The sequence below is a fragment of the Rhipicephalus microplus genome, chromosome 4, assembly GCF_043290135.1.
Source record: "Rhipicephalus microplus isolate Deutch F79 chromosome 4, USDA_Rmic, whole genome shotgun sequence".
Taxonomy (NCBI): Eukaryota; Metazoa; Arthropoda; class Arachnida; order Ixodida; family Ixodidae; genus Rhipicephalus; species Rhipicephalus microplus.
The window spans coordinates 156,392,816-156,417,358 of NC_134703.1; the positions used below are offsets into that span (position 1 = coordinate 156,392,816).

At 45.2% G+C, this 24,543-nt stretch overlaps 1 protein-coding gene across 1 annotated transcript; it reads left to right on the forward strand.

Annotated features, from left to right (window-relative positions):
- Window positions 1-16,460: 16,460 nt before the first annotated feature.
- On the forward strand, window positions 16,461-22,769 carry LOC119172435 (uncharacterized). Its single transcript, XM_037423540.2, has 3 exons — window positions 16,461-16,567; window positions 19,856-20,048; window positions 22,196-22,769. Exons 2-3 carry the CDS (start codon window positions 19,875-19,877, stop codon window positions 22,409-22,411), a joined length of 390 nt encoding a protein of 129 aa, XP_037279437.2. The 5' UTR covers window positions 16,461-16,567; window positions 19,856-19,874; the 3' UTR covers window positions 22,412-22,769.
- The last annotated feature ends 1,774 nt before the right edge of the window (window positions 22,770-24,543 follow it).

Here is a 24,543-nt window from a genome sequence, read left to right on the forward strand (position 1 = left end):
GCCAGGTGATTCGGTAAGGAATGCAACTGCCCGTGCCTATTTCAGTCATGCGTGTAAATATATGTGCTGCTATAGGTTGGTTAGTGTAGATACCCCAATCATCACCATACACCTAAAGCCGTATGTAAGGTGAGTATCTCGGCTTTATCACTGCAAAAAATTTCCGTGTTTTACCGTGAGAACTGACCGTGAAAATCACAGACTGAGAACAGTTTCTCGAAAAATGGCGGAAGTGGACGTTTAGCAACATTCTTGCGCCGCGTTTTTAATAAAACGGTGGAGAAGATTGTAAATCAGCACTCCCAAGTTTCCGTTCCAGTGCTCATGCCGTAAAAAAGAAGGAAAGAACGTCAAGCTGTTGTATTTTGTCACGCTGTGCGCTAACATCTGGGAAGCCGGAAGCAACGCCTTCCGCACTTTCGCACCCGCCGGCGGTGGTGGTGGTGGGGTGTCGTGCGATATTTCATGGTTTTGTTCACTCGTAGTGATTCGTTGACGTATACATGTGATTGCATTTGGGCATGCTGTGATGAAAGATGCCCTCCACACGTTCTGTGTTTAGCCAAGCATTTTCACGGAGAAAGCAGCTGTGTTTGTCAATACAAAAAATAAATTTGCAAACCTCCGTAAAACGAAGTGTCTAATTTTTCAGTTACAGAAAGCCTTCGACATCGATTTACCAGCAAGGTCTTATGTAAATTATGCCAATTTTTTAGAGTGTAAATTTTCAAAGAATTTCTTATGAGTACTTTTTCGCTACCCCTCTGCGCATGTTGAAGGACAAACTAACGCATAGAAATCATAAATTTATGTAGCTTCGGAGAAAAACGAATGAAAGGAAAGGTGAGTTCAATAAACAGAATGAACTGTGTCGTTTCGTTTAGTTAGTTTTTCTAAAGGAGCCAAGTACAGTTTAACTGAAACTGTGAGAAAAATTTTTTCCTACTACTAACAATATGGCTAAGCCTGCTCAAACAATTTTTTGGCTGGATATTCTTCTCTATTGAATGCATCAAATCTACATTGTGAAAAACATCTACATAGTCCAATATTATCGATGTTCATGGATAAAGTTCGCATTTCGCTGATATGAAGGAGAACCTTTCTTCCCGGCGAAAGGCACGCTATTCTGGACTCTCCGAACTGTTCTTGGCATTTACTGAACACATTGAATTGTACGACAGCTCGTTTTAGGCCATGCCATCTTGCATCTCTTCTTGTTGAAAGAATAAATTGGTGCTTAGTATTTTCCCTTCATATATAGTTTACTAAAAATCAATCACGTTGGAGCCAAAGGAGGACATGATCCTAGAGCGTTATACTCAAGAATAAACACTAGAAACAAAAAGAAGTAGTAAAGTCGCCCTTTCACTCCCTATATTTGAGTTCTCTCTTAGAAAATAATGTCCGGTGTTCCTGGAAAAACTAGTAAACAATTTAGATTATTCGTACTCTACTACAGGAGAGCATAAGCTGTGCCGTGGGCCTCATACTCGAGGAGGCCACCAAGAAAATGCTAATTAAGGAACGTAAACACGATTGCAAAAGGAACTGTGACACAAATAGTGCCTTTTCGATGAGTTCATCTCGATTGTTCTGGTCACGATTGTTGACGCAGCGGGGGTTTAGCGATAGTGGCTCACTTTAATTGAAGCAGTTGAAGTATTGAGGTCTTTTTTTATAAACTGCTTTTTTAGTTCTCTTATTAGTAACCACTTTTTTTACCATTAAAATCAAGAATCACGCCATTTTGATTTCAACTGTTTCAAAAGGTAAAAATACTTAGGCACGCACTTCAGGCTGCCAGGAAGTTTAGCCTAGTTTCGCTTTCTGTATTTTACTTTTTTAGGGGGAAAAGACACGAGCGTATTATGTTGACGTTATGCAAGGATGCGCTTTCCTGCCGGGTCGCTTTCGGAAACGTAAAGAGTCCCGGTGATATGACTAAACACCGTGGTGTACTTTTCTAACACCATGTTAAAAAGGCATGCTGTTGTCTCCGCCTCTATTTGCCTAAAACCAGCGCCGACCGGGCTGAGTAAATGTCCCACTCAGACAACACGAGCTGGCAGAATATACGCGTTACTTGCCAACCGACGATATGAGATAACGAAGCGTTTTGAACAGTGTGGGCATTCCCGGCTGCGAACACACACACCTGTGTTTGCGCGTCCAAGGAGCACTTATGCGCTAACTAGCCACAAATCGTGGCAAGAAAAATAAAGGTTCGAAAAATTCCAAGTTCGGCCAAGTTCATCGTTTGATACTCTTCTTTCCCCTCTAGTTAATTTTAAGAAACTCCATGGCCAGATGCTGCTGCAGTGCTCGCTCCACTCCGGTGCGTGCTCTGTGTGATAGAAGACTGCTAGAAGCGCAGCTATCAAATGCGTTCGCTCTTGGCGAACTCCCTCATTCGCCGGCAGCCTGTGTGATTCGAGCATGAGCGACGAAGACGGCGGAGCGTATGTCTCGGATATCGGCTTCAGTGCGCACTGCAGTGAGAGCCCGCGAAGACGAAGCTGCACGGAAGCGCCGGCAAGAATATCCTGAGCTGAGAGCCGACGAAGCAGCGGCGAAGCGTGCACGAAATCTTTCTCGCATATTTGTCCGACGATCGACAGGGCAAGTTTTGCGGATGCTTTAAGGTATACCGATGTGCCTCCGGAGCTTCGCCCACTCGTCATCATTCACTCCGTGGATATGCTGTGATTTTTTTTCAGTGTTGTTTGAACAGCCATCAGCAAGCTGAACTACAACGCTTTACCGCGTTGCCTGTACCCACTCGACCAACGCCAGCACCGCGAAACGTTGGACATGGTATAGGATAGAAGGAGGGGGGATAAACTTCGCTAGTCCATTTCCGTTTCATTTCTGGCGGATCGGCGGGTCGAGTACAGTCACTTGCGACGTCCGTTTTCGCCATGTTTCTGTCGCGGCTAAGTCTTCACGCGCGTCCATGAAATTCACTGCCGTATTGCTTATCTCGGTGCGTGAGCTGCCGCGCGCAATGGTTAATTGCCGAGATAAGCATACGGCAACGGACTTCAAGGGTGCACGTGAGAATGCAGCTGCGACCGAAGTGTTGTTGAAAAAATCCACCAGGCCTGCGTGGAACAAGCAACACTGTCACAGCGAAAGTGGGTAGAGCGGACTTTCAGAGCCTTTTTTAACACTCTTTGGGTAGGTGCTGCAAGCACACTTGCAGAGTACCTAGCACACCATAAATTATTGTACTCAGGCCTTCACTATGCCATCCTTCGTCATTTTTCAGAGAACCAGTGATACGCGCTGCACATTTGCAAAGAACTTTGTGCGACCTTTTTGTGCTGTGGCTGACGACCATGAAGAATTATGCCCGAAGTTTTTGTAATACCCACAAAGCCACACTGTGGGTATGCACCACGATTAATAGGTGAACAATATGAAGCTTTTCTAAATGGTTGGAGCATTCGACAACCCACTCGTTCTGGAGTTTGCTTTTTGTGACACCTGGTTCCTACTTTGTTGTTCTAAAACGCTTTAATACTGATTATTGCGTGATTACTTTCCCCGACATCAAGCCTGCCGAAGGCCAATTTGCACAGAAGTTCTAAGCACCGGTGTGGCTCACAGGTAAAATACTGGCCTGGCACGCAGTGGACCCGGGTTTGACTTCTATAGTGCATTTGGTGCTTTTTTTTTACGATTGCATGGCAGCTTTCGCTGTAAAAAATTCTGCCAAGTGAGTGTGTTCAACCCACCTGTAGGGCAAGAGTGAAACACAAATTCAGAGATAATAAATACCCCCCAGCAAGTCACAAAAAAACTAGAAAAGTGGCCTCTCTCAGATTTTTCTGAACACTCCTTGGGTAACTGCAACAAGCACACTTGCTCGGCAACCACTACGCCATGAATAATGATAACTATTGTGCGGTAGGCTGGCATACACTATGCTATCCGTTGTCATTTTTCGGAGAAGCACAGTATCCGCTATACACATGCTAGGTGTTTTATCCAATTTTTTAATGAAGTGGGTATGTGAAACAGTTCAATGGTGATCAACAACAAGCTTTTTTAATGGGCTGGAGCGTCGGACAACCCACTCATAATCCAATTCCCTTTATCTGAAGCCTGGGTGTCCCTTTAATTTATTTATTTATTTATTTATTTATTTATTTATTTATTTATTTATTTATTTATTTATTTGCAACACTGTCAGTCTCTACTGAGACCATAGCAGGTGGGCACTCTGTACAGATGCTATGGTTGTTGATCATGGTAAAAAAAAAACTGTATTACAGGACATAAAAGCAACATCCACCTGGCACTTTTTACATTAGCAATATTTACAGAACATAATAAACAAAATACAAGTGCATGCAAAAATGCCAAATTTACAATAAGGCCGCTTGCATGGCTTTTAACAGAAATTACAAGTAGTACATACCGGTTTTATTACCATTGTAACTGGGTATTTAAAAAAAACTAAGAATTGTTTTCAATTTCTAACTCAAACTGAGACAGTGACTGAGTGTTGGTGATGTGAGGGGCCAACATGTTCCATTAGCGAATAGCAACCGCAAAAAAGATTAATTAAACACATAAGTGTTGCATTTGTATTGTACTTATGCGTACGTATGTTTGTGTCTTGTGGCTCGTGTTTGTGAAAAAGACACGTTATTTGAAATGTCTACTTCAAATTAAGTGTGCAGGAGTTGATAAAGAAACTTTAGATGTACCTGTTTTGCTCGTACTTCTAGTGTACGAAGTTCAGAAAAAGTTAGCATACTAGTGGGTGAGTGTTCACGTTTATATTTGTTGTGGATGAATCATATGGCTCTCTTCTGTACTGATTCAATTTTCTTTACGCTTGTGCGGGTGTGAGGAAACCACACTGTACTTCCGAATTCCGCATGTTATAAAACGCTTAAATACTCATATTAACGGGATTCATTTCCCGACATCAAGCCTGCATAAGGCGAGTTCGGAAACAAGCTCTAAGCACTGGCGTATCTAGTGTATCTAAGCCCTAGCGTAGAGTAGTGGGCTGGCACACAGCCAACCCGGATTCGAATCTCAGTGTGTCCTCGATGTTTTTTATACATACTGAGGTTTTTTTACACTTCTCGTGATACTGGTTACGGACACCGGCGGTGGCGGACAACTACAGCGCCGCAGGTGACCCGTGTTCTGATCTTTTAACTGCTTTCACTGTAAAACGTTCATTAGATGTCCAGCGCGAGATGATCGGTCAGTGGGATCTTCAGTCCGGGATCTCACTGGAGTGGGCCGCTGTCCCCGCACGTCTCACGAAGGCTTTTTTCGGTGTTTGGAAGTGAGCTGGACCGAACTGCCTCCCACACTTTGATGTAGTGTTGTGTCCTGTGTTTCAAAGGCGGATAATGTGGACATTGCCGTACCATGTCGCACAGGGTGGCTTTTTTATTGCCGCTGAATCCACACTGTGGTGAGTGTGCGTTAGAATATATCTTAGACAGTATGTATGGCGTAGGGTGGGACAGGGTCTGCAGGTGATGACACGTTACCTGCGAATTTTTACTGAGGTCTGGCCCTTGAAGCAAAAGTTTTTTTTTCAAGCCTTTGGTGTGTCAAAAGTTGCGTATGCGTCAGAAACGGGTATATTTGCAGATCCAAGGTTGTGTGCGATAAGCCGCGAGTCGAGGCCCGTAAGAGTAATACTTGAGCCGAGGCATGGGCGATATCATTGCTTCTAGTTCCGCAGTATCCGTGTATCTATATCGGCTGTTTCTTTTCTCCTTGTGATTGTAGAACCAATAGCTTTGTAAGGAATTGGAGTGCAATGGTGTTAATGTGACATTTAGAGAAATTTCGGTAGGATGCTAGTGAATAGGTTAGAATGAGGTGTACCCGGAGTTTCCCAGGGTAAGGGCAATCCCTGCTTCTTGTATGCTAGTTATGTCTGTGTACTGGGTTAATATACAATCATTCTGTTTTCCTTCATGAATAACGCTTGCCATGTGTTCGCCGATCAGCTGCGTCGACAAACAAGTCGCCCTCAGTGTCTGAATAGTTGTCGTGAGGTCTGGCTCGTTCGTGACGCCGATGTTCGTGGAACTATGGATTCATGTTGCATGGTAGTGGTTTAATGATAGTCTTTCCTCCATTCATGTGGGATATGTTGTTTTCCATTTTTCTCGTGGGGGCTTTGAGTTGACGTTCTGATAGTGTTTTTCATTCCCTTTTATTGATGGTCATGCACAACACTTAATTCGTGTGGTGAGCTTATAATAGTTCGAATGCGGTATTGTGAAACACGATTTGAAGCAGACGTATCTTCAAGGTCCACGGGGGAAGGTTCAGAGCCTTCTTCAGAGTGACGCGTATTACTTCGTCTATTTGTGTTCGTCTGCTATCAAGATCATCTGGTATGGATAGGTAAAAGGTATGTGACTGGTAACAAATTTTAAGACCCACCTTTCTGCTCTCCATGTCTAACTCCGTAACCACGAGTTGCAATTTGTCCCCTGAGTTACTCAGCAATGCAATGTCATCGGTGAAGCGCAGGTTACTAAGGTACTCTTCATTAACTCTTTTTCCTAAATGTTCCCATTTTAGGCCTCTGAAAACCTCCTGTAAGCACGTGGTAAATATCATTGGGGAGATTATGTCCTCCTGCCTTACATCCTTCTTGATTGGTATTCTGTTGCTTTCTTTATGAAGCAATATGGTAGCAGTTCATCCCCTGGAGATTTCTTCCAGGATGTCTACATATACTTCATCGAAGCCCTGATTCCGCAGTGTCTGCATGACTGCTGATATTTCTTCTGAATCAAACGCCTTCTCGTAATCTATGAAGGCTATACATAGAGGTTGGCTATATTCTGAGCATTTCTCTATTACCTGATTGATAGTATTGATGTGGTCGATTGTTGAGTAGCCTGTTCGAAATCCTGCTTGTTCCTTTGGTTGATTGAATTCTAAAGGTTTCTTAACTCTGTTAGCAATTACCTTTGTAAATAGCTTGTATACTATGGAGAGCAAGCTGATCGGCCTGTCATTCTTCAAGTCCTTGTCATCTCCTTTATTATGTATTAAGATGATGTTAGCATTCTTCCAAGATTCTAGCTGTCTTACCGTCAGGAGACACCTTGTAAACAGGGTGGCTAGTTTTTCTAATGCAATCTGTCCACCATCTTTCAGCAGATCTGATGTCACCTGATCCTCCCCAGCAGCTTTGCTTCTTTGCATGCTCTCCAAGGCTTTTCTGACATCATCTATCATTACTGGTTGGGTGTCTTCTCGGTCACTGCTAGTTCTTGTGGTATTATGGTCGGATTGTCCCGGCTACTGTAGGGGTCTCTGTAAAACTCCTCCGGTATTTTAACTGTCCTATTCATACTGGTAGTTATTTTGCCTTCTTTGTCCCTTAGTGCATACATCCGATTTCTGCGTATCCCAAGTTTCCTCTTCACTGCTTTGACGCTTCTTCCGTTTTTCAGAGCCTCATTAGAAAGCGTTAAAGCATGAAAATCTCTAGCACAACAGACCAAATACAACTGGCAGAGCTTTCTAAATTGATTAATAAGCGTAAGGTATCTGATGTAAGAACGTATAACATGGAGAGAATTGAACAGATTCACATAGTTCAGATATATTCAGCAAGTGCGGCATGTAGCACAGTGGCACATCCAGAAAGTGGGGCCCATGTTCAGCGGAGCCAAAGAAATGTTGTTTGCTTTAGTTTGACAAGCTAAAGGCCTAAACAACCTCATTTTGCGACCCCTTGGGCGAAACGCGGCAATATTGTCACACGGTCATGACGTGGCCGAAGACAGGAAACTGTATGTTGAGATCAAACTGTTTGTTTGGGCGAACCTGTGTCCGGTAAACGGAAAGTCGAATTACAGTAGCAGTCTTGCACTTAGAGCGGCGAACGGAGCATCGGCCATCGATCAACCGACAAGCGGCGAAGCGTGTCGGCATTTATGCCCTGGCCATCGAATATTCTAGCGTTATCGGTAGCGGTGACGTAGGCTCCGGAATAACCTGTGACGTTCCCGAAGTGGGCGTAATCTGAACGAAACAATCTACTAAAGCCTCGAAGCTCCTCGAATATCGTAGGCACGGTTTGCGTTTAACGTAGTGAAACGGTGTCATAACAAATTTTGAGGAAAGGAATTTGGCAATATAATCAAGTGCTTCAGTAACCCCTTGTGATCAACGTCGCTCAGGGCGTAATGTTCTCATGTCACCGTTTGAAGAAATCATGACAGCATAAGATAACCTCACCAAGTGACGAATTCTCTCACGTCGTCACTTCGGTCAGCCAATTGTGAAGGAAGTGCAATATCAAGAGAAGTGCAATACCATTCGAACCATATTGCCACTTCGTCTGCCTCTTTTGCGCTGGCAGATCAAGCGCGCGGCAGTGGCAGTTCCCCTCGTGCCATTGTTCTGTTTTTGGCTGCGCTGAGCCGACCGCTCTTCGGACTTTTGTGAGGACGCCTTAAAAACGTCTCCTGTCTCTTTAACGTGACATTTTAATGGTGGAGGTGCTGGGTAACCTCACCTATGCAACAGACTCCTTCTAGCAGCCGGAACGTGACCCAAAACCCAGAGCTTACGCCGGTACACCGTTTCAGTCGGAGGATTCGAGGACTGTCCCCCGAGTTTGTGCCTCACAGTACAAGTACGTCGACTGGTATGGAGAATACTGTTGCTGTCACCGCTTCCCCTACCGCTGGAGCCGCCGCTGCTCCAACCGCTGCACCCGCAGCTGCACCCACTCATTACACGCTACAAAAACCACGTGTTCCGAGTCCCTTTCGTGGTGGCCTCTATGAAGATGTGGAAGATTGGCTGGCTGAGTACGAGTACGTAGCGGATTTCAACGGGTGGGACGAAGTAGCGAAGCTCAAGAATGTGTACTTTAGTCTTCTGGATGGTGCTCGCACATGGTTCCAGAACCGCAAGGGCCTCCTAACGTCGTGGCATGAGTTCTGTCACAGGCTCCGCGAAACGTACTCGAGTCTCGATCGTCGAGAGCGCGCTGAAAGGGCCCTCCAGTCCCGCATGCAGATGCCTAATGAAGGTGTGGCTACATACGTGGAGGATATGGTTCATCTGTTCACTCGCGCCGATCCAACCATGCCGGAAGACAAGAAGCTGCGACACTTGATGCGAGGTGTGAAAGAGCAGCTCTTCGCTGGACTCATTCGTAGTCCGCCTAGAACGGTCGCGGAGTTCCTCACTGAAGCCGTCGCCATGGAAAAGGCGCTGCAGCAGCGGAACCAGTACGATCGGCAAGTGAATGCTACCTATACCACCGGGCTAGGCTCGTTCCCGACCGACGTGGGAGCGCTTCGCGAGCTGATACGTTCGGTTGTTCGCGACGAGCTACAACAGCTGCAACAGCTGAACCAGGCGCAGCAGCAGCCTTCCACGAATTGCATCGCCACCATCATACGTGACGAAGTTCAGCATGCGCTCGGCACACCTCGCCGCGAGACACCAACGCAGGTTGCTGCACCACTTCAGGCGTTCGCAACTTCAAGTGAACCTCTAGGGGTGACCTACGCAGACGTATTGAGACGCACCGTTCCGTCGTCCACGACACCATCCCCAGTGAGTGGTTTCCAGCGCACCACTTATACCGACACGTTCGAACACAACGCACCTGCACCAGTCCCACTACCAGCCGCAACCCCGTACGCCACACTGCAGTCCGCACAGGTGGTCCCTTATTTTGCAGACACTCGACCCGTCATGCGTAAATCCGACATATGGCGCATGCCCGACCGACGACCGCTTTGCTACCACTGCGGTGAAGCGGGTCACCTCTACCGAGACTGCCAGTACCGCCGACTTGGGCTGCAGGGTTTTCCTGCCAATTCACCCCGCCCCCGGTTTGGACAGAGACCACCAGAAATTGAAGATTTTATCGCTCGGCAGAACGTCCCACTCAGGCGTCAGTCGCGCTCACCGTCACCGCGGTCGTCATCTTATTCAGGCAACGGAAATCGAAGGCCGCAAGGACGGTCTCCGAGCCCTCGCCTGGAAAACTAACGCCAGCGACCTTTCGAGGCGAGGCCGCTGATTCTCGACGTGATGAAGACCTCGCCCTCCAATCGACGCGACATCGGACCAACGGAAATTCGACTACGCCGGCGCCTGTATCCCAGCTGAGCGACTTTTCAATGGACATACCTGTGCTGCTCGACGGTCGCAATTTAACTGCCTTAATAGACACTGGTGCTGACTACTCGATTATTAGCGGACAATTGGCACGTACCTTGAAGAAAGTGATAATGCCTTGGACAGGATCGCATGTACGTACAGCTGGCGGACATGTTGTAACGCCGGTTGGTTTGTGCACGTCCAGGCTACAAATACGAGGCTGCACGTTTTTGGTCAGCTCCATCGTGCTACGTGACTGCTCCCGCGAATTAATTCTCGGCCTCGATTTTCTTCGGGAATATGGCGCCGTAATCGACCTACGGCGACGCTGCATTTCCTTTTCGACAGTCAACGCTACGTCAAGGGACTCCAACCGCCGTACAACCGCCCTCCGTGTTTCCGACGACAGTGTCACAATACCACCTCGTGCAAGTATCCTAATTCAGGTGACTTCCGAAGGAACCAGTGACGGTGAAACAGTGGCAGAGTGCAACGTCTCCCTGCTGCTGGCGCTTGGAATTTCTGTGGCACGAGGCATCATTGACATTCGGAACGGTACAGCCGAGGTCATGATTACAAATTTCACCAATGAGCATCGTCACCTTTTCCGGGGCACTGCGGTCGCCTACGCTGAAGCCTTGGAGGACGTCATTGAGTGTTTTGCCTGTGAAGACAGTAGCCGCAATGGACAAACCGTAATAGATGTTGACATGAACAGTGCACTGCCAGAAGAGAACCAGAGGGCCTTGCGAGAGCTATTGTTTGAATTCAGGGCGTGCTTTGCTCAGTCGTCTAAAGTGAGTCAGACGCCAATTACACAGCACAGGATAATCACTTACGACGACGCAAGACCTATTCACCAACAGCCATACCGCGTCTCGCCGACAGAACGCGCAGCTATCAAGCAGCAAGTGAAAGAAATGATCGACGACGGCGTTATCCAGCCTTCGAACAGTCCCTGGTCCTCACCGGTCGTTCTGGTTAAGAAGAAGGACGGTACGCTTCGCTTCTGTGTAGATTACAGAAAGCTCAACAACGTCACAAAAAAAGATGTTTATCCGCTGCCGCGTATTGATGACTCGCTTGACCGACTACGACGAGCGAAGTATTTTTCTTCCCTGGATTTAAAGAGTGGCTACTGGCAAATTGAGGTTGATGAGCGCGACCGCGAAAAAACCGCCTTTGTCACGCCGGATGGCCTCTACGAATTTCGGGTGCTACCGTTCGGACTCTGCTCTGCGCCAGCTACCTTCCAACGCATGATGGACACTGTGTTGACTGACTTAAAATGGCAAAGCTGCCTTGTGTACTTGGATGATGTGGTCGTGTTTTCAACCAGCTTCTCCGAACATCTGAAGCGACTACGACAAGTACTTGAGGCGATTCGGACGGCTAACCTTACGTTAAAGCCGCAAAAATGCCATTTCGGTTACGAAGAACTAAAGTTCCTTGGACATGTCGTAAGCGCAGAAGGCGTCCGTCCTGACCCTGAGAAAACCGCCGCTGTCGCAGCCTTCCCGACCCCTGCCGATAAGAAAAGTGTGCGGCGGTTTCTTGGTCTATGCGCGTACTACCGGCGCTTTATAGGCAATTTTTCGAAAATTGCCGAACCATTAACTAGACTCACTAGAGACGATACGCCGTTCGTTTGGAGTGCTGAACAAGAATCAGCATTCACAGAGCTTCGGCTTCGCCTGGCATCACCACCTGTTCTTGGACATTTCGACGAGGAAGCCGAAACAGAAATTCATACCGACGCCAGTAACGTCGGTCTGGGCGCGGTACTCGTCCAACGGCAGGAGGGAATTGAAAAGGTTATCGCCTACGCAAGCCGAACCCTAACACGCCCGGAGTCAAACTACAGTACCACGGAGAAGGAGTGCCTTGCTGTCGTGTGGGCAATTGCTAAGTTTCGACCTTACCTTTACGGCCGTCCATTCAGAGTAGTGACGGATCATCACTCACTGTGCTGGCTTGCGAACCTCAGAGACCCCTCCGGACGACTGGCAAGGTGGAGCCTACGTCTGCAGGAGTACGACGTCACTATCGTGTACAAGTCCGGTCGTGCACACGAAGATGCGGACACGTTGTCACGCGCGCCAGTTGAGCCTGCCGCTCAGAGCTTCGAAGAGGACTGCCCTTTCCTTGGCTCCGTAAGCGTAACAGACTTGGCTTTACGGCAGCGAGCAGATGCTCAATTGCGACCTATCATTGAACATCTAGAGGGCCGCAACGTATCACTGCCCCAGCATATAACTCGCGGATTGTCATCCTTCTGCTTACGACAGGGCGTGTTGTACAAGAAGAACGCAGCCGCCAGCAACAAAACTTACCTGTTGGTCGTCCCCGCAGAGCTGCGTGAGGAAATTCTATTTGCCTGCCACAACGAGCCTCCATCGGGCCATCTGGGCATCACCCGAACCATCGCTAGGGTACGAAAGTCTTACTACTGGCCGAAACTTGCCGCTTGCGTTAAACAGTACGTTCAAGCCTGCCGCGAATGCCAGCGCCGAAAATCCCCATCTGTTAAGCCTGCGGGATTACTTCACCCTATCGAGCCACCCAGAACACCCTTCGATCAAGTCGGCATGGACCTCCTGGGTCCGTTTCCCTTGTCATCTTCCGGCAACAAGTGGATAATCGTCGCTACAGATTATCTAACCCGCTATGCTGAAACTAAGGCGCTTCCTAAAAGCACGGCTTGTGAAGTTGCTCAGTTTTTCATCGAGAGAATTGTATTACGCCACGGTGCTCCATCCTGTGTCATCACAGACCGAGGAACAGCGTTTACAGCAAGGCTCCTTGAACAAGTTTTTCAGTTAAGTTACTCCACGCATCGCAAGACAACAGCGTATCACCCTCAGACAAATGGACTGACCGAGCGGCTTAACAAAACGATGACTGATATGCTGTCTATGTACATAGACGTACAGCACAAGACGTGGGATGAAATACTGCCTTACGTAACATTCGCGTATAATACCGCTACGCAAGAGACCACACGATTCACTCCGTTTCGTCTTCTATACGGTCGGGACGTTCAGACGATGTTGGACGCAATGCTCCCATGCGACATTGACAACATCGAGAATCTCGACGAAGATGCTGAGTGTTTCGTGCAACGAGCCGAGGAAGCACGTCAACTAGCCCGCGTAAACATCAAGAAACAACAAGGCGTCGATGCACAGCGCTACAACCGCTGCCACAGACAAGTCGATTATAAACCAGGTGACCAGGTGTTGGTTTGGACCCCTGTGCGCTGCAAAGGTCTCTCTGAGAAGCTTCTCAGTCGGTATTTTGGCCCGTACAAAGTGCTACGACAAGTGAGCGACGTCAATTACGAAGTCCTTCCGGACGGAAGCCAACCACCCCGACGCCGACAGCTACGACCCGAGATTGTGCACGTGGTGCGGTTAAAACCGTACCACACACTGTGACAATGTTTTTTTTTTACGATACACGCTTCGTTTAGCATCGAGGCGATGCTCTTCAGGGAGGAGGGGCAGTGCCGCGCGCTTGATCTGCCAGCGCAAAAGAGGCAGACGAAGTGGCAGTTCCCCTCGTGCCATTGTTCTGTTTTTGGCTGCGCTGAGCCGACCGCTCTTCGGACTTTTGTGAGGACGCCTTAAAAACGTCTCCTGTCTCTTTAACGTGACAATATCCTGGCGAACCATAAACACTGTGAGCACTTTAAATCAATAAGTCTATTTATCTATCTATCTATCTATCTATCTATCTATCTATCTATCTATCTATCTATCTATCTATCTATCTATCTATCTATCTATCTATCTATCTATCTATCTATCTATCTATCTATCTATCTATCTATCTATCTGTGTGTCTGTCTCGGAGCGTATCAGTCTAGACGCCCTCGCGATCGGCTTCTTATAAGCTTGCTTCGGACCTCAGTATGAAAGGGCAAAATGTTTTGACAAGTATGAATGTATATCCATGACATGAATATCGCGGAGATCGTGCCATGTATCTTTTGTGAAACCTTACCGTCATGACGCCTGTGGCCCATACCCGTACACCATAGGCCACGATACGCCGATATGGGCCACAGGTGATTGACAGTTTATATCTACCCATGAACAGCGAGAACAGGCATTGGTAATTTCAATGTGAAAGCGTTTTAAAACAAGACATAGGCAGTCACACGACTAATGGGAGCAATGAATATCAGCATTCCAACAGAAAAAGAACACCAGCGTTCTGCTTGGTAGTGAGTCGCACAGCCATGCCACCAAATCTTGGAACTGATTTGAAAAAAGACTTTATGCAAGGGTGACGTCGGTGCGGCGTCAATTGTAGTCGCAGTGCTGGCTATCTATTTTCATAAGAAAGTCATAAACATTACATGTGCCTTCATAAAATAAGGCCTTTTGATATCAATCAATTAACCAATCAATCAAGAGAACTTTATTGTTCTATGAAAAAATAAGAATACATAGAATATTTAGACCGATAGCCCTAAGTGGTTAGTGACCGGTCCAATACAATGTCTATACAGAAAGTACAGGTCAGCTTTAAAGCAATAAAAAAAACAGAAACGAATAATTTGAATATAGGCAATACACCTATACATTGATTGATTGATTGATTGATTGATATGTGGGGTTTAACGTCCCAAAACCACCATATGATTATGAGAGACGCCGTAGTGGAGGACTCCGGAAATTTCGACCACCTGGGGTTCTTTAACGTGCACCGAAATCTGAGCACGCGGGAATACACCTATACAGTTTCTCAAGCCAAACAGGCTTACGCACATGCTTACATATCTTGTCTCGATAAAAAAAGAGACTTGCATGCTAGACTGAAATCACGTGCAGTTTTAATCTCAAGGGGGATCGTGTTCTATATTTTGTTTCATTCAATTAGATCAGTGTTTCTCCATAAGTATTGTAGCATTTGGGAAAATTAAAATTGTCAATAGATGGATGTCGGGCATTGCGTGCGGAAATTAGAAAAATGTCAGCATGCAAAAACAAATTTTCATAATTATGTTATTTATTATTACGGCAATTTCGTAGTCACGCAACATCGCAGCAAAGAGAATGCGTTGTGATTAGAAAATGTTAACTACTGGTTCACCATGGCTAGTAATTTGCAGCGTACTCCTTTGAATTCATTCAAGATTTTTTGATGACTCTTGTACGTAGCACCCCACAATTCCAAGCAGTAACTCATAGGACAGTGACTCAGTGAAAAGTAGAGCGTACAAAGTATGACTTGTGGAAAATTTTGGCGAGATTTTATTAGAGTACAGCAGCCATAGGCTACCTTTGCACATACACTCTGTACTTGCTCGTGCCAGTGTAAATTCTCATAAAACATGACGCTTAAATAACTAAAAGAAGCAACTTGTTGAATGAGAACATTGTTTATTATTAGGTTACAAAAGTCAGTAATATCGTGTTTCTTTCGAGAGTGAAACACTATGTATTTTGCTTTAGTACAGTTACCAGTGAGCTGATTCTTGACACACTATCCCCGCGAAAATCTTCAGTCGGGGAATATTATACATAACGATGTTGTGATTTTCAGTAACCCTGTAAGTATTGCTGTTTCTGTGTAAAATAGGTGCTCTCTTAACATTGCTAGAGTTTTGGGGGAGTATTTTTTTTCTTTCAAATATTTAAAACCTAAAATATCTTTACACGTATGCGAAATTGTTTCATATTAGACTAAGGCTGAAAGCATCAATATTCTATGCAATTTAGTTAGCATTAAAGAAAACTCAGATATTTATTTAGAGCATAGGGCATATGCTTACTTGGGCATTTGTGACAAAATTATTATGATGATGTTCTGTAAGATCACAAAAATAACCCTAAAGGCAAAAAGACGTTCAGAGTCGAGGTGCCAGTTTATACATGCGTCATTATCGTCTGTTTTTTTTTGTAATGGGGCACTTATATGGCTTTATTATCAAATTGGGCGCAGAATAAACTTGCCCAAAAATACATGTCTCATTCCACATGCATTCTTATATTGCTAGAGACCTCTATAAAAACTGATGAAACGTATTTGCATGTGGCCGCAAGCTTATGCAAATCACCCATCCATCCTTCAACTCTTCCACCTAAAGCTCCGGATAAAGTATAACGAGATAACCTTCACTGGCTACAGACACGGAAGACGACCAAGCTCCACCAGTTACAGGCGCATTTAGAGATTGGGAAACTATGCTGCAACCGCTGCTCTCAAATTGGCATGCCTCATTAATGTGTGAAGATCTAAGTGTCACACATCCGAACTGAGCCCGTTGTAAAAGACGCACAACGGTGACGGCAGGCAGGGCTTATCAAATACGACGCCTTGTAAACTTAATTTCAGCTCATTGCACACTGTATAAAAGACAGCCGACTGAAGGTGACCGAAAGGCGCTCGAGCGACACAGAGCAGTGCGAGCAGTTGCAGGGTGAGTACTTGTGATTTCCGCAAAGCGTTCAACAGAATTAGTTCAGGTAACATGAACTCGCATATCAAGGCCACGAAAATTGTTGTGTTTTATTTCCTAGCATTTTTTCTCTGAAAGGCTTGACCAAAGCTATTTGTACTTGTACTACAGCACACTTTTGCATTAAATTTATTGAGAGCTTCACATTTGCGCAACATTGAGAGTGTGGGTAGTTCAAGGGGTAAAGCTTCGGGCGCATTTTCCAAATTTCATGGGCAGAGGAATTGTCTGTCAAATTTAATAGCGTTTTTTTTAAGTCGTCAGTGCTATACTAGAGCTGAAATGTACAAGTAATGCCCCCTGAAGCTGCCTTATCATCGTTGTGCGTCTAGGCTGAGTGTAGCAAACAAAGGAGCCATCAATCAATCGCCCATTTTCGCGCAACAAAAATGAAGATGTATTCAACTTAAATTACCATAATTGTATCAACTGAAATCACCATAATTGTATATCTGGTACCTGCACTATGCAAACAAAACAAAAGTTGGTACCAAACACGTTATTTATTACTGCATAGTATAGTATAAAGAGTGTGCAAGCGTTGTTAGGCACGCTGCTACTATGCTGGTCAAGCACGACGACTCAGCTGAGTGCTGCCTTCTAGACACTCCAGAATGTTCTAACGTTACGTTCATCAGATGTCGCAGTATAGCAGATCTGGGGGCTGTGCATAGGACTCTCATGCTTTCTGACAGGTGGCCCTCCTGAATTTAGCCTGCCAGAATATACATAAATGATAAAATCTCCTCGTCCTGACCGACGAAAACATGTGACTAGTAATAAACAAAGGGGCACGTTGCTGTCCTCTGCGTTGGCATGCATTAGTCTGCTGGTTCAATCAGTTTGTTATGAACCTTATTCCATTGACCTTCGATAGACCACGTTTCTCATGGTGGCTTAGTTGGTAAGGTGCTCGGATCAGTGGATAAGGTGTGGCGGGTTGGATCCCAGCCACGCCACAGTCACGTTTCGGTGGTGGAGAAGTGGTAGAGGTGCGTGCACTGTGCAATGTAAGTACACGTTAAGCACCAAATGGAGAAATTCTCCCTAGCCGTCTATAAGGCGTCTGTCTATGTCATACACTGGTTTTAGAAATAAAATCCTAGGTAATAATGTTACTATTCAACAGACCGTTCATGAAATCTTCTAGGTAGTGCAGGAATATGGCTGGTGGAATGGCCCACGAACTAGCCTCGTTGCAGAGTGGACTAGTTTCGCCTCTGTTCACAGTATTAGAATATGGCATGTTTAAGTAAGGACGTCGTTCATTGCGGCTTCCTGACAAATTTCTAATGTTCAATACGAAGCCGTACTTAGCTGCGAATAACAAATGAAGGATAGGTTGAACGTTACTGGATACTCTTATTCCGTCGGTTATCCTGATACTCATGGCAAATAAGAACCACAGTTCAGAAATACCTGCCCCAAGACCGTGGATAGCGGCACTTGCAGTAGCTCAGAGTAATACCTATTTATAAAATTAAAGTATGCCGTACTGGGACATGCGGCAACGATAGGAAAAGTGTAGGAGGGACATTATTGGCGGTAATCTGACTGTTATCCGCAATGAACGTACAGAATATAACTCAACTGCGTTCCTTTGCAATTGAATTGATGACATTTTTTACAAAAGAGGGGTGCGAATTTTCAAATGATAGCTTATCTTCTTCGCAAGCTTACATGGAACATGGGCATAGCCGCTCATTCATTCCTGCGTATTTCTAAATGCGAAAGTAAAATGAATGTTCAGTTAAACGTTATCTCCCTGGCCGATTTGTTTTCCAACTGGCTGGAATTTCTTTATCGCACATTTCCAATTGGTGTCTTATTCACATCAGCATAATACTCGTCGTCAGCTTGTTGTAACACGCATTCTTCCGACTTACCCTACTATATCATATGTTTCCTTTCTTTAACACGAAAGTGTTTAATACTGGGGCCCACCGAACCTTCAATGACGTATTTCCATCACGGATATGACGTTGTAAAGTGAACTATACGAAATGTGAACACAAAACATTCAAGAAAACGTTCCCCGCCATACGACTCTTTGGGAAAGAACGAAAAATGCCCAGTGAGCCCATGAGGCAATTGTGGGGCTCTCTATGAACGCGCCGTATATCTTGCACACATTCTCTCTCCCTGCGTGCTCACTGTTGGCGAAACGGGGCGGTGTCGCCGTCTGTGAGTGCTCAAGAGAAAGAACGCGGCATGACGCATGCCATCCGAGATTGGGCGCCGGCGCGCTGTGTTGAAAATCAGGGATAAACCTTCAAGATAGCAGAGAAAACCCCTGACCGAATAAGTATCGGAGAGTCACCGATGCCGTTATGCTCTTTGACTTTGGCTTCGCGTTAGAGCGTGATAACTCGTTGTCGAAGTCGTGCAGCTTCCACAAGCACCAATGATGTTTCACCGTCGACTACTTCGAATCCGATAGCACCGAGTTTAGTAAAACTGCTTCAGAAAGCACTGCAGCAAGACAACGATGTCAACGGCTGAATAACGTGGTTTGGTGGAGCGAAACTGAAGCCCACAAGACGTGGAACGCCGGCATGCATTAGCAGTACAAGCTACTAACCTCCTCGTCCCGTGTTACTGGAGTGCTGTATGCGTGATGTTCTGGCATAGGCTTCAGGAGCGCTCACCACGCTGTTTCTCTCCGTAAACAATCTTTGAGGACGCGCATATTGAGTAGCAGTGTTTAGTGTGTGCGTGTTGATGTTATCTTAGTGCACGCTTAACACAACTTAATATTCAGTAAAATGTTACAAGCCTTACCCCCGTATTCATAAACGCTCCCCGACTCGAATTCCACCCTTCACTTGACTGGGTTGAGCACTGCGCCGCTGCTCGACTGAAATTGACGCGGCGCTTCACAAGAATCGCTGCAGAATATTGCCGATATGCGGTGACTTGGTTTTCCAAGAGACGGTGCTCCCGTCGGCTTTTTCAAGTCGAGGAGAGCTCTTGAGTGAAGGAGCGTTTTTGAATACGGGGGTTAGTTACCACACGGGTAAATCATAATCATTGGGTGGTAGTCATCGCTATGGAGACGCGCCACTAAGCATCGACGTGGCTGTGTCCACGTCCAATAGTTCTACAACTGCAATATGCCTATGGAAATCGTGCAAGCTCTCATACATGACAACGCGATAAGTACTACTTTTGTAAAGACATGTGTAACTTTCCTGTCATGCTGATTCCTATTACGGAGGGATCAGCCATGTTTTTTTTCTTTTGTTTCAGGAATTCGGTAGTTCCAGTCATGCAAGCAAAAGTGATGGCTCCCGTTTTTGTGGCATTTGTCGTGGCTGTGGCAGCCGTCTCGGTGGTCAGTTCTCAGGAACTTGTGGTCTGCCCTGTGGTGGACGACGAGAGTGTCAACGCCACCATACTGCCAAACCTGTACAACTGCTCCACATTCTACATGTGCTCTCAGGTGAAGACCTTCGCGAGCGCAAGCAACAAGAGTCACTGAAGGGCGAGAAACTATTAAGGAAAGTCAGAGATAGATAGATAGATAGATAGATAGATAGATAGATAGATAGATAGATAGATAGATAGATAGATAGATAGATAGATAGATAGATAGATAGATAGATAGATAGATAGATAGATAGATAGATAGATAGATAGATAGATAGATATTAAAGAGCAGGGGCTAGTTGGTTGTATGTACATAGCTACATAGCTTACCCTTGCGACGCGCTTTTCTGCCTGTGCTTTCCCATGTCTTTCTTCGTGTTCAAATAGCGTGTAGCGAATGTGAACTAGTCTAATGATAGATGTAATACTCTAACCATTTTAACAGTAAAGCAAGAAGGCTGCAAGAAGAGGGACATGTTAAAGCGTTTTTACGAACTTTCTTTGTCAGAGTATGGAACACAAGCTACCCCAATCCACCAGACCACGTACGTGCTAGTTCACTAGCCACAGATTCAACACAGACCATGTCTTAAGGCTCGTTCTAAGTTTCTAAAAAGTTCTGCTGCAGGTTCTACATTCCTAAGGAGTCAATGCGAAAGTTCAAGCAGTGCCCGACTTTACGCACTTCTCGAGCAGACTCCCCTTTTTCATACACTGCCTGGTTTGCGCATAACTTTCATACAGATCTGTGCGCTTACTCTGGCTAACGGCACAGGACCGAGAAGTTGAGACCTCTCAACAGCGCGAGTAAGATGCTTAAGAAACAAAATGTATTTTTTTTTACTCTTCCTAACCAATTCATTTATTCTTCTAAAGAAAAGAAAAATGTATGAATGGCTCTGGCGGAAGCACGCAACTTTGTGGTATTATCCTGTGTGTATAAACTTCCAAACTGTGACGACAATGGTTTCAAATTTTGCCGTGCAGAAGTGTGCGACGTAATAATTTTCTCTGTCCTTAGTAGTGCACGCTTACTCTGTATAGTAAGGCCTTACACAAAACATCAATACATAAACATCAAGCTTTTCTGTTGCTGAAGCCTGCTATAGTAAATGGTCCCGTTGTGTAAAACCAATGCAGCATTGTTTAACCGCTCCTTTTAACAAGCCGGGCACCAGCTTTGTCGCAGAAAATTCGACTTGACATCGACATCAGGCATCTCAACATATTAACTAAACTGCCTTGCAGAGCCGTGGTAGTCAGGCGTTTACCGTTTACTTCAATCAAGGCACAAAGTTGCGCGGCCACCTGTGCTAGGCCACATTCTGTACGTTGTGAAGTTTGTACACTGGTGGTCTATCACATTTTGTCTTTCTTTTTTCCTTCTAATCAGTACCCTCATTCATCACCGTATGCGCAAGGTAGAAAATCAGACGGAGAAAATCAGCCAACTTACCTTCTCTGCCTTTCTTCTTCAATTTACTCTCTATTTCTCTCAAGCAATAATCACATAGTTTCCCCATACAGGGTGTCTGACAAAAATTTTAAAAACCGCCTCAAATTTCCACCTAGCTGTTCCACAAGAGATCTGCTTCTGAAAGTTTTTTTTACGTTTTCTATACAATTACTGTTAACATTCAATTTGATATTTTAGAAATATATTCATTTTCCATCAATAGAGTAAGTTTTTCTTTATATAGCGCTTTTTTTATCGGAACATCACAAGTTATTGGTCTGCTCGGAAGGCTTGAAAAACCAAAACGAAAGCTTTGGTTCCTTTGAGAGACGCATATGCATACGTATAATGAAATGCATCAAGTTAGTCAACCATAGTTGTGACAAGCAGCAGTAAGGCATTTTGATCAGCTTTCTTCTACTCGTGCCTTCTGTTTATGATGACATATGGTAGACCTCCGATTTGAAAACCATTGTAACTGCTACGTCACGTTCCTATAGTGGTAAATCGCCTCAGAAGTAGCAACCAAACCATTGGTTTCTTCTATCCAGAGATAATATTCGTACACTATGCGAAGCCGCGTTGTCAGTGAGATAAGACTATCTGTTTTTTCGAATGATTTCTGTACCGTTTAGTTTCTGGAATCGCAAACGTATTTTCACCAAATCAGCGACAACATTACGTAGCATGCGTACCGTTTGACCAACGTTTATATGTGGTCAATCTTCATCTTTGTGAGCTAGCCACTGTGGTGGTTATCGCAGGGTGTCCCAGAGCTGATGGAATGCCCCAGTGGCCTGCAGTTCAACCGCATCTTGAACGTATGTGACCACCCATGGCGCGCTGCCTGCGTCGCGCTCCCTCTACCGGAACCCTTGCTGCCGACTACTGAAGCGCCTTTGGCAACCGAAAAGGTCGTCATCACGAAGACCGTCAAGGAGGTCTACAGGCCCGTCGATGAAGAAGTGCCTCTGTTGTAAACCATAGAGCTGTTGCTGTGAAATGACAAACACAGTCGCTGTGACATGAAGATCAAAATTGACCACGTGACCACCCAATAAAAGACACGTATTGTTATTTTGGGCTTGCAAATGGTGTTGAATGGACGGAATATGGTTTGTAAATTTGAACCCCTAACTTAAAACGGAAGTGAACTCCGCTTAGACAGTCTTTCTGGGTTACCATTGACGGTAAACACCCGCATTATCACGATTTGTATAACTACGTCTCTATCTGTAAAAATAGAGCTATGGCCTACGTCAAGCCTTGTTGACTTTTTGTCCATGGTCATCAGCATTGTTTGTGCGAATGCGAAATAAATTTGATTTGATTTCTTAATGTTGACGCATGTAGTCATGACTGTGAAGAAAATATGCTTAAGCTGGTAAAGGGTGAATCTGTTCATGAGGTGAACTTGCGACCACAAAACACAAAATCCACGCATCTCCACAACAGTGAATCATGGCGAGTAATCGAAGCACTGGGGAATAAAATCACCCACCCACTCACACATATAAATTGAGGGACAACGTGTGTCGACTGTATATATTCTGCTTTATTGGTCCTAACTCATATATGGTGTTCACTTCTGCACTGCACTTCAACGAGTTAGCGTTAAAGAGCTCGTTTCACAGGTGTTTCGGCTTCGGTGTTCATTTGGACGTGGACCTCCCTAGTTAAGAGCGAAAATTTATCATCTAGTGCTCAACCGAAAAATTCAGAAAAAAAATCAAATAAAGTAAATAACAAAAATTTCCGCCTACGAGTGGGGATCAAATCTAGGCCTTTTACCTCGCAAGGAGGTGTTCTACCAGACAGCCACCCACACGTCTGCTATGAAGAACTGTTAAAACAACTTGCTCTGCTTGGAAATGCAGTGAAAGTTACTTATATGCTTTACGAACACACGCGTCTCGTATAGAGCCTTCACAATACAATGTGTGAAATTGCAGTAATGTTCAGTTGTAGAAGCCTACATTGCCATCGAGCGTGAAAACACGTAGTTATGACAACTATTTCGTAGTTTGATGACGGCCACCCATTACAAAGAACACCTACGTTTTGCGTATATCCTACTAAGACCACGTTGTGGGTGCATAGCAAGCTAGAGCAGATTTCAGGCGCATAATTACTCGCGGTTTAAACCATGCTGCCCAGCTAGCTAGCTGTATTGATGTTCCGCTGAAATACGTACTAGAACAATTAGAACCGAAGGTTGTCATGCATACATATTCTCGGGCTGCCCTTATCAGATTGTTGAGAAAATACTCCATTGGCTCAATTATATATATATATATATATATATATATATATATATATATATATATATATATATATAAATCTGCCACAAAACCTATTACTCATGGGGTGACCCTAATTTGCCAGTGGATACCTTCCCATGTTGGTACTCCTAGGAATGAAGAGGCCAATAGCCTCACTTCAACTTGTGTCCACAAGGAGTGTGACTGCCAAAAAATTTCATGCCTGTTTGACTACGCTCGTCTACTGATTTGGTGACATCTTCTAAAGCAGCATCCCGATCAGCGTATTGCAAGAGAATCGTTTCCTCCTGGCATTCGTGGATGTGGACTGAGTCCTCGTGACAGAGCCCTGTTATACAAGCTAAGAGTCGGTGGAGTGTCAGTGCGCGAACGATTATACCGTCAAGGACGTGCTGACAGTCCAATATGTTCATCGTGTGGCTCCTGTGAGACACTAAAACACGTCATTTTAGTGTGCTTTAATTTAGTTGTTCAGTGAGCACCACTTAAAAAGGACTATGGACTGATTGCACTTAGATGCACGACCGTTGGCTAATGCTTGTTCCCAGGCGGATGTGCTTCTAGGCGTAACCAGGCTCACAGGGCCCTTTTCACTGTCTTAACGAAAACTGACCCTGCATCAGGTTTATAGACATTTTTCATGTGATTATCTTTGTGTGTTTTTTTCTCTTTTTACTTTCCTCCTCTCTCTTTTTCCCTATTTCCTCTATGCCTCCCCTTTCCGAAGGAGCAGGCAGGCGTTGTACCCCTATAGGTGGCAGTTGTCAGCCTGTTCTCTCCATATTTCCTCTCGTCTCACTTTGAACTTTACTGATTTCATTGTGGTAATC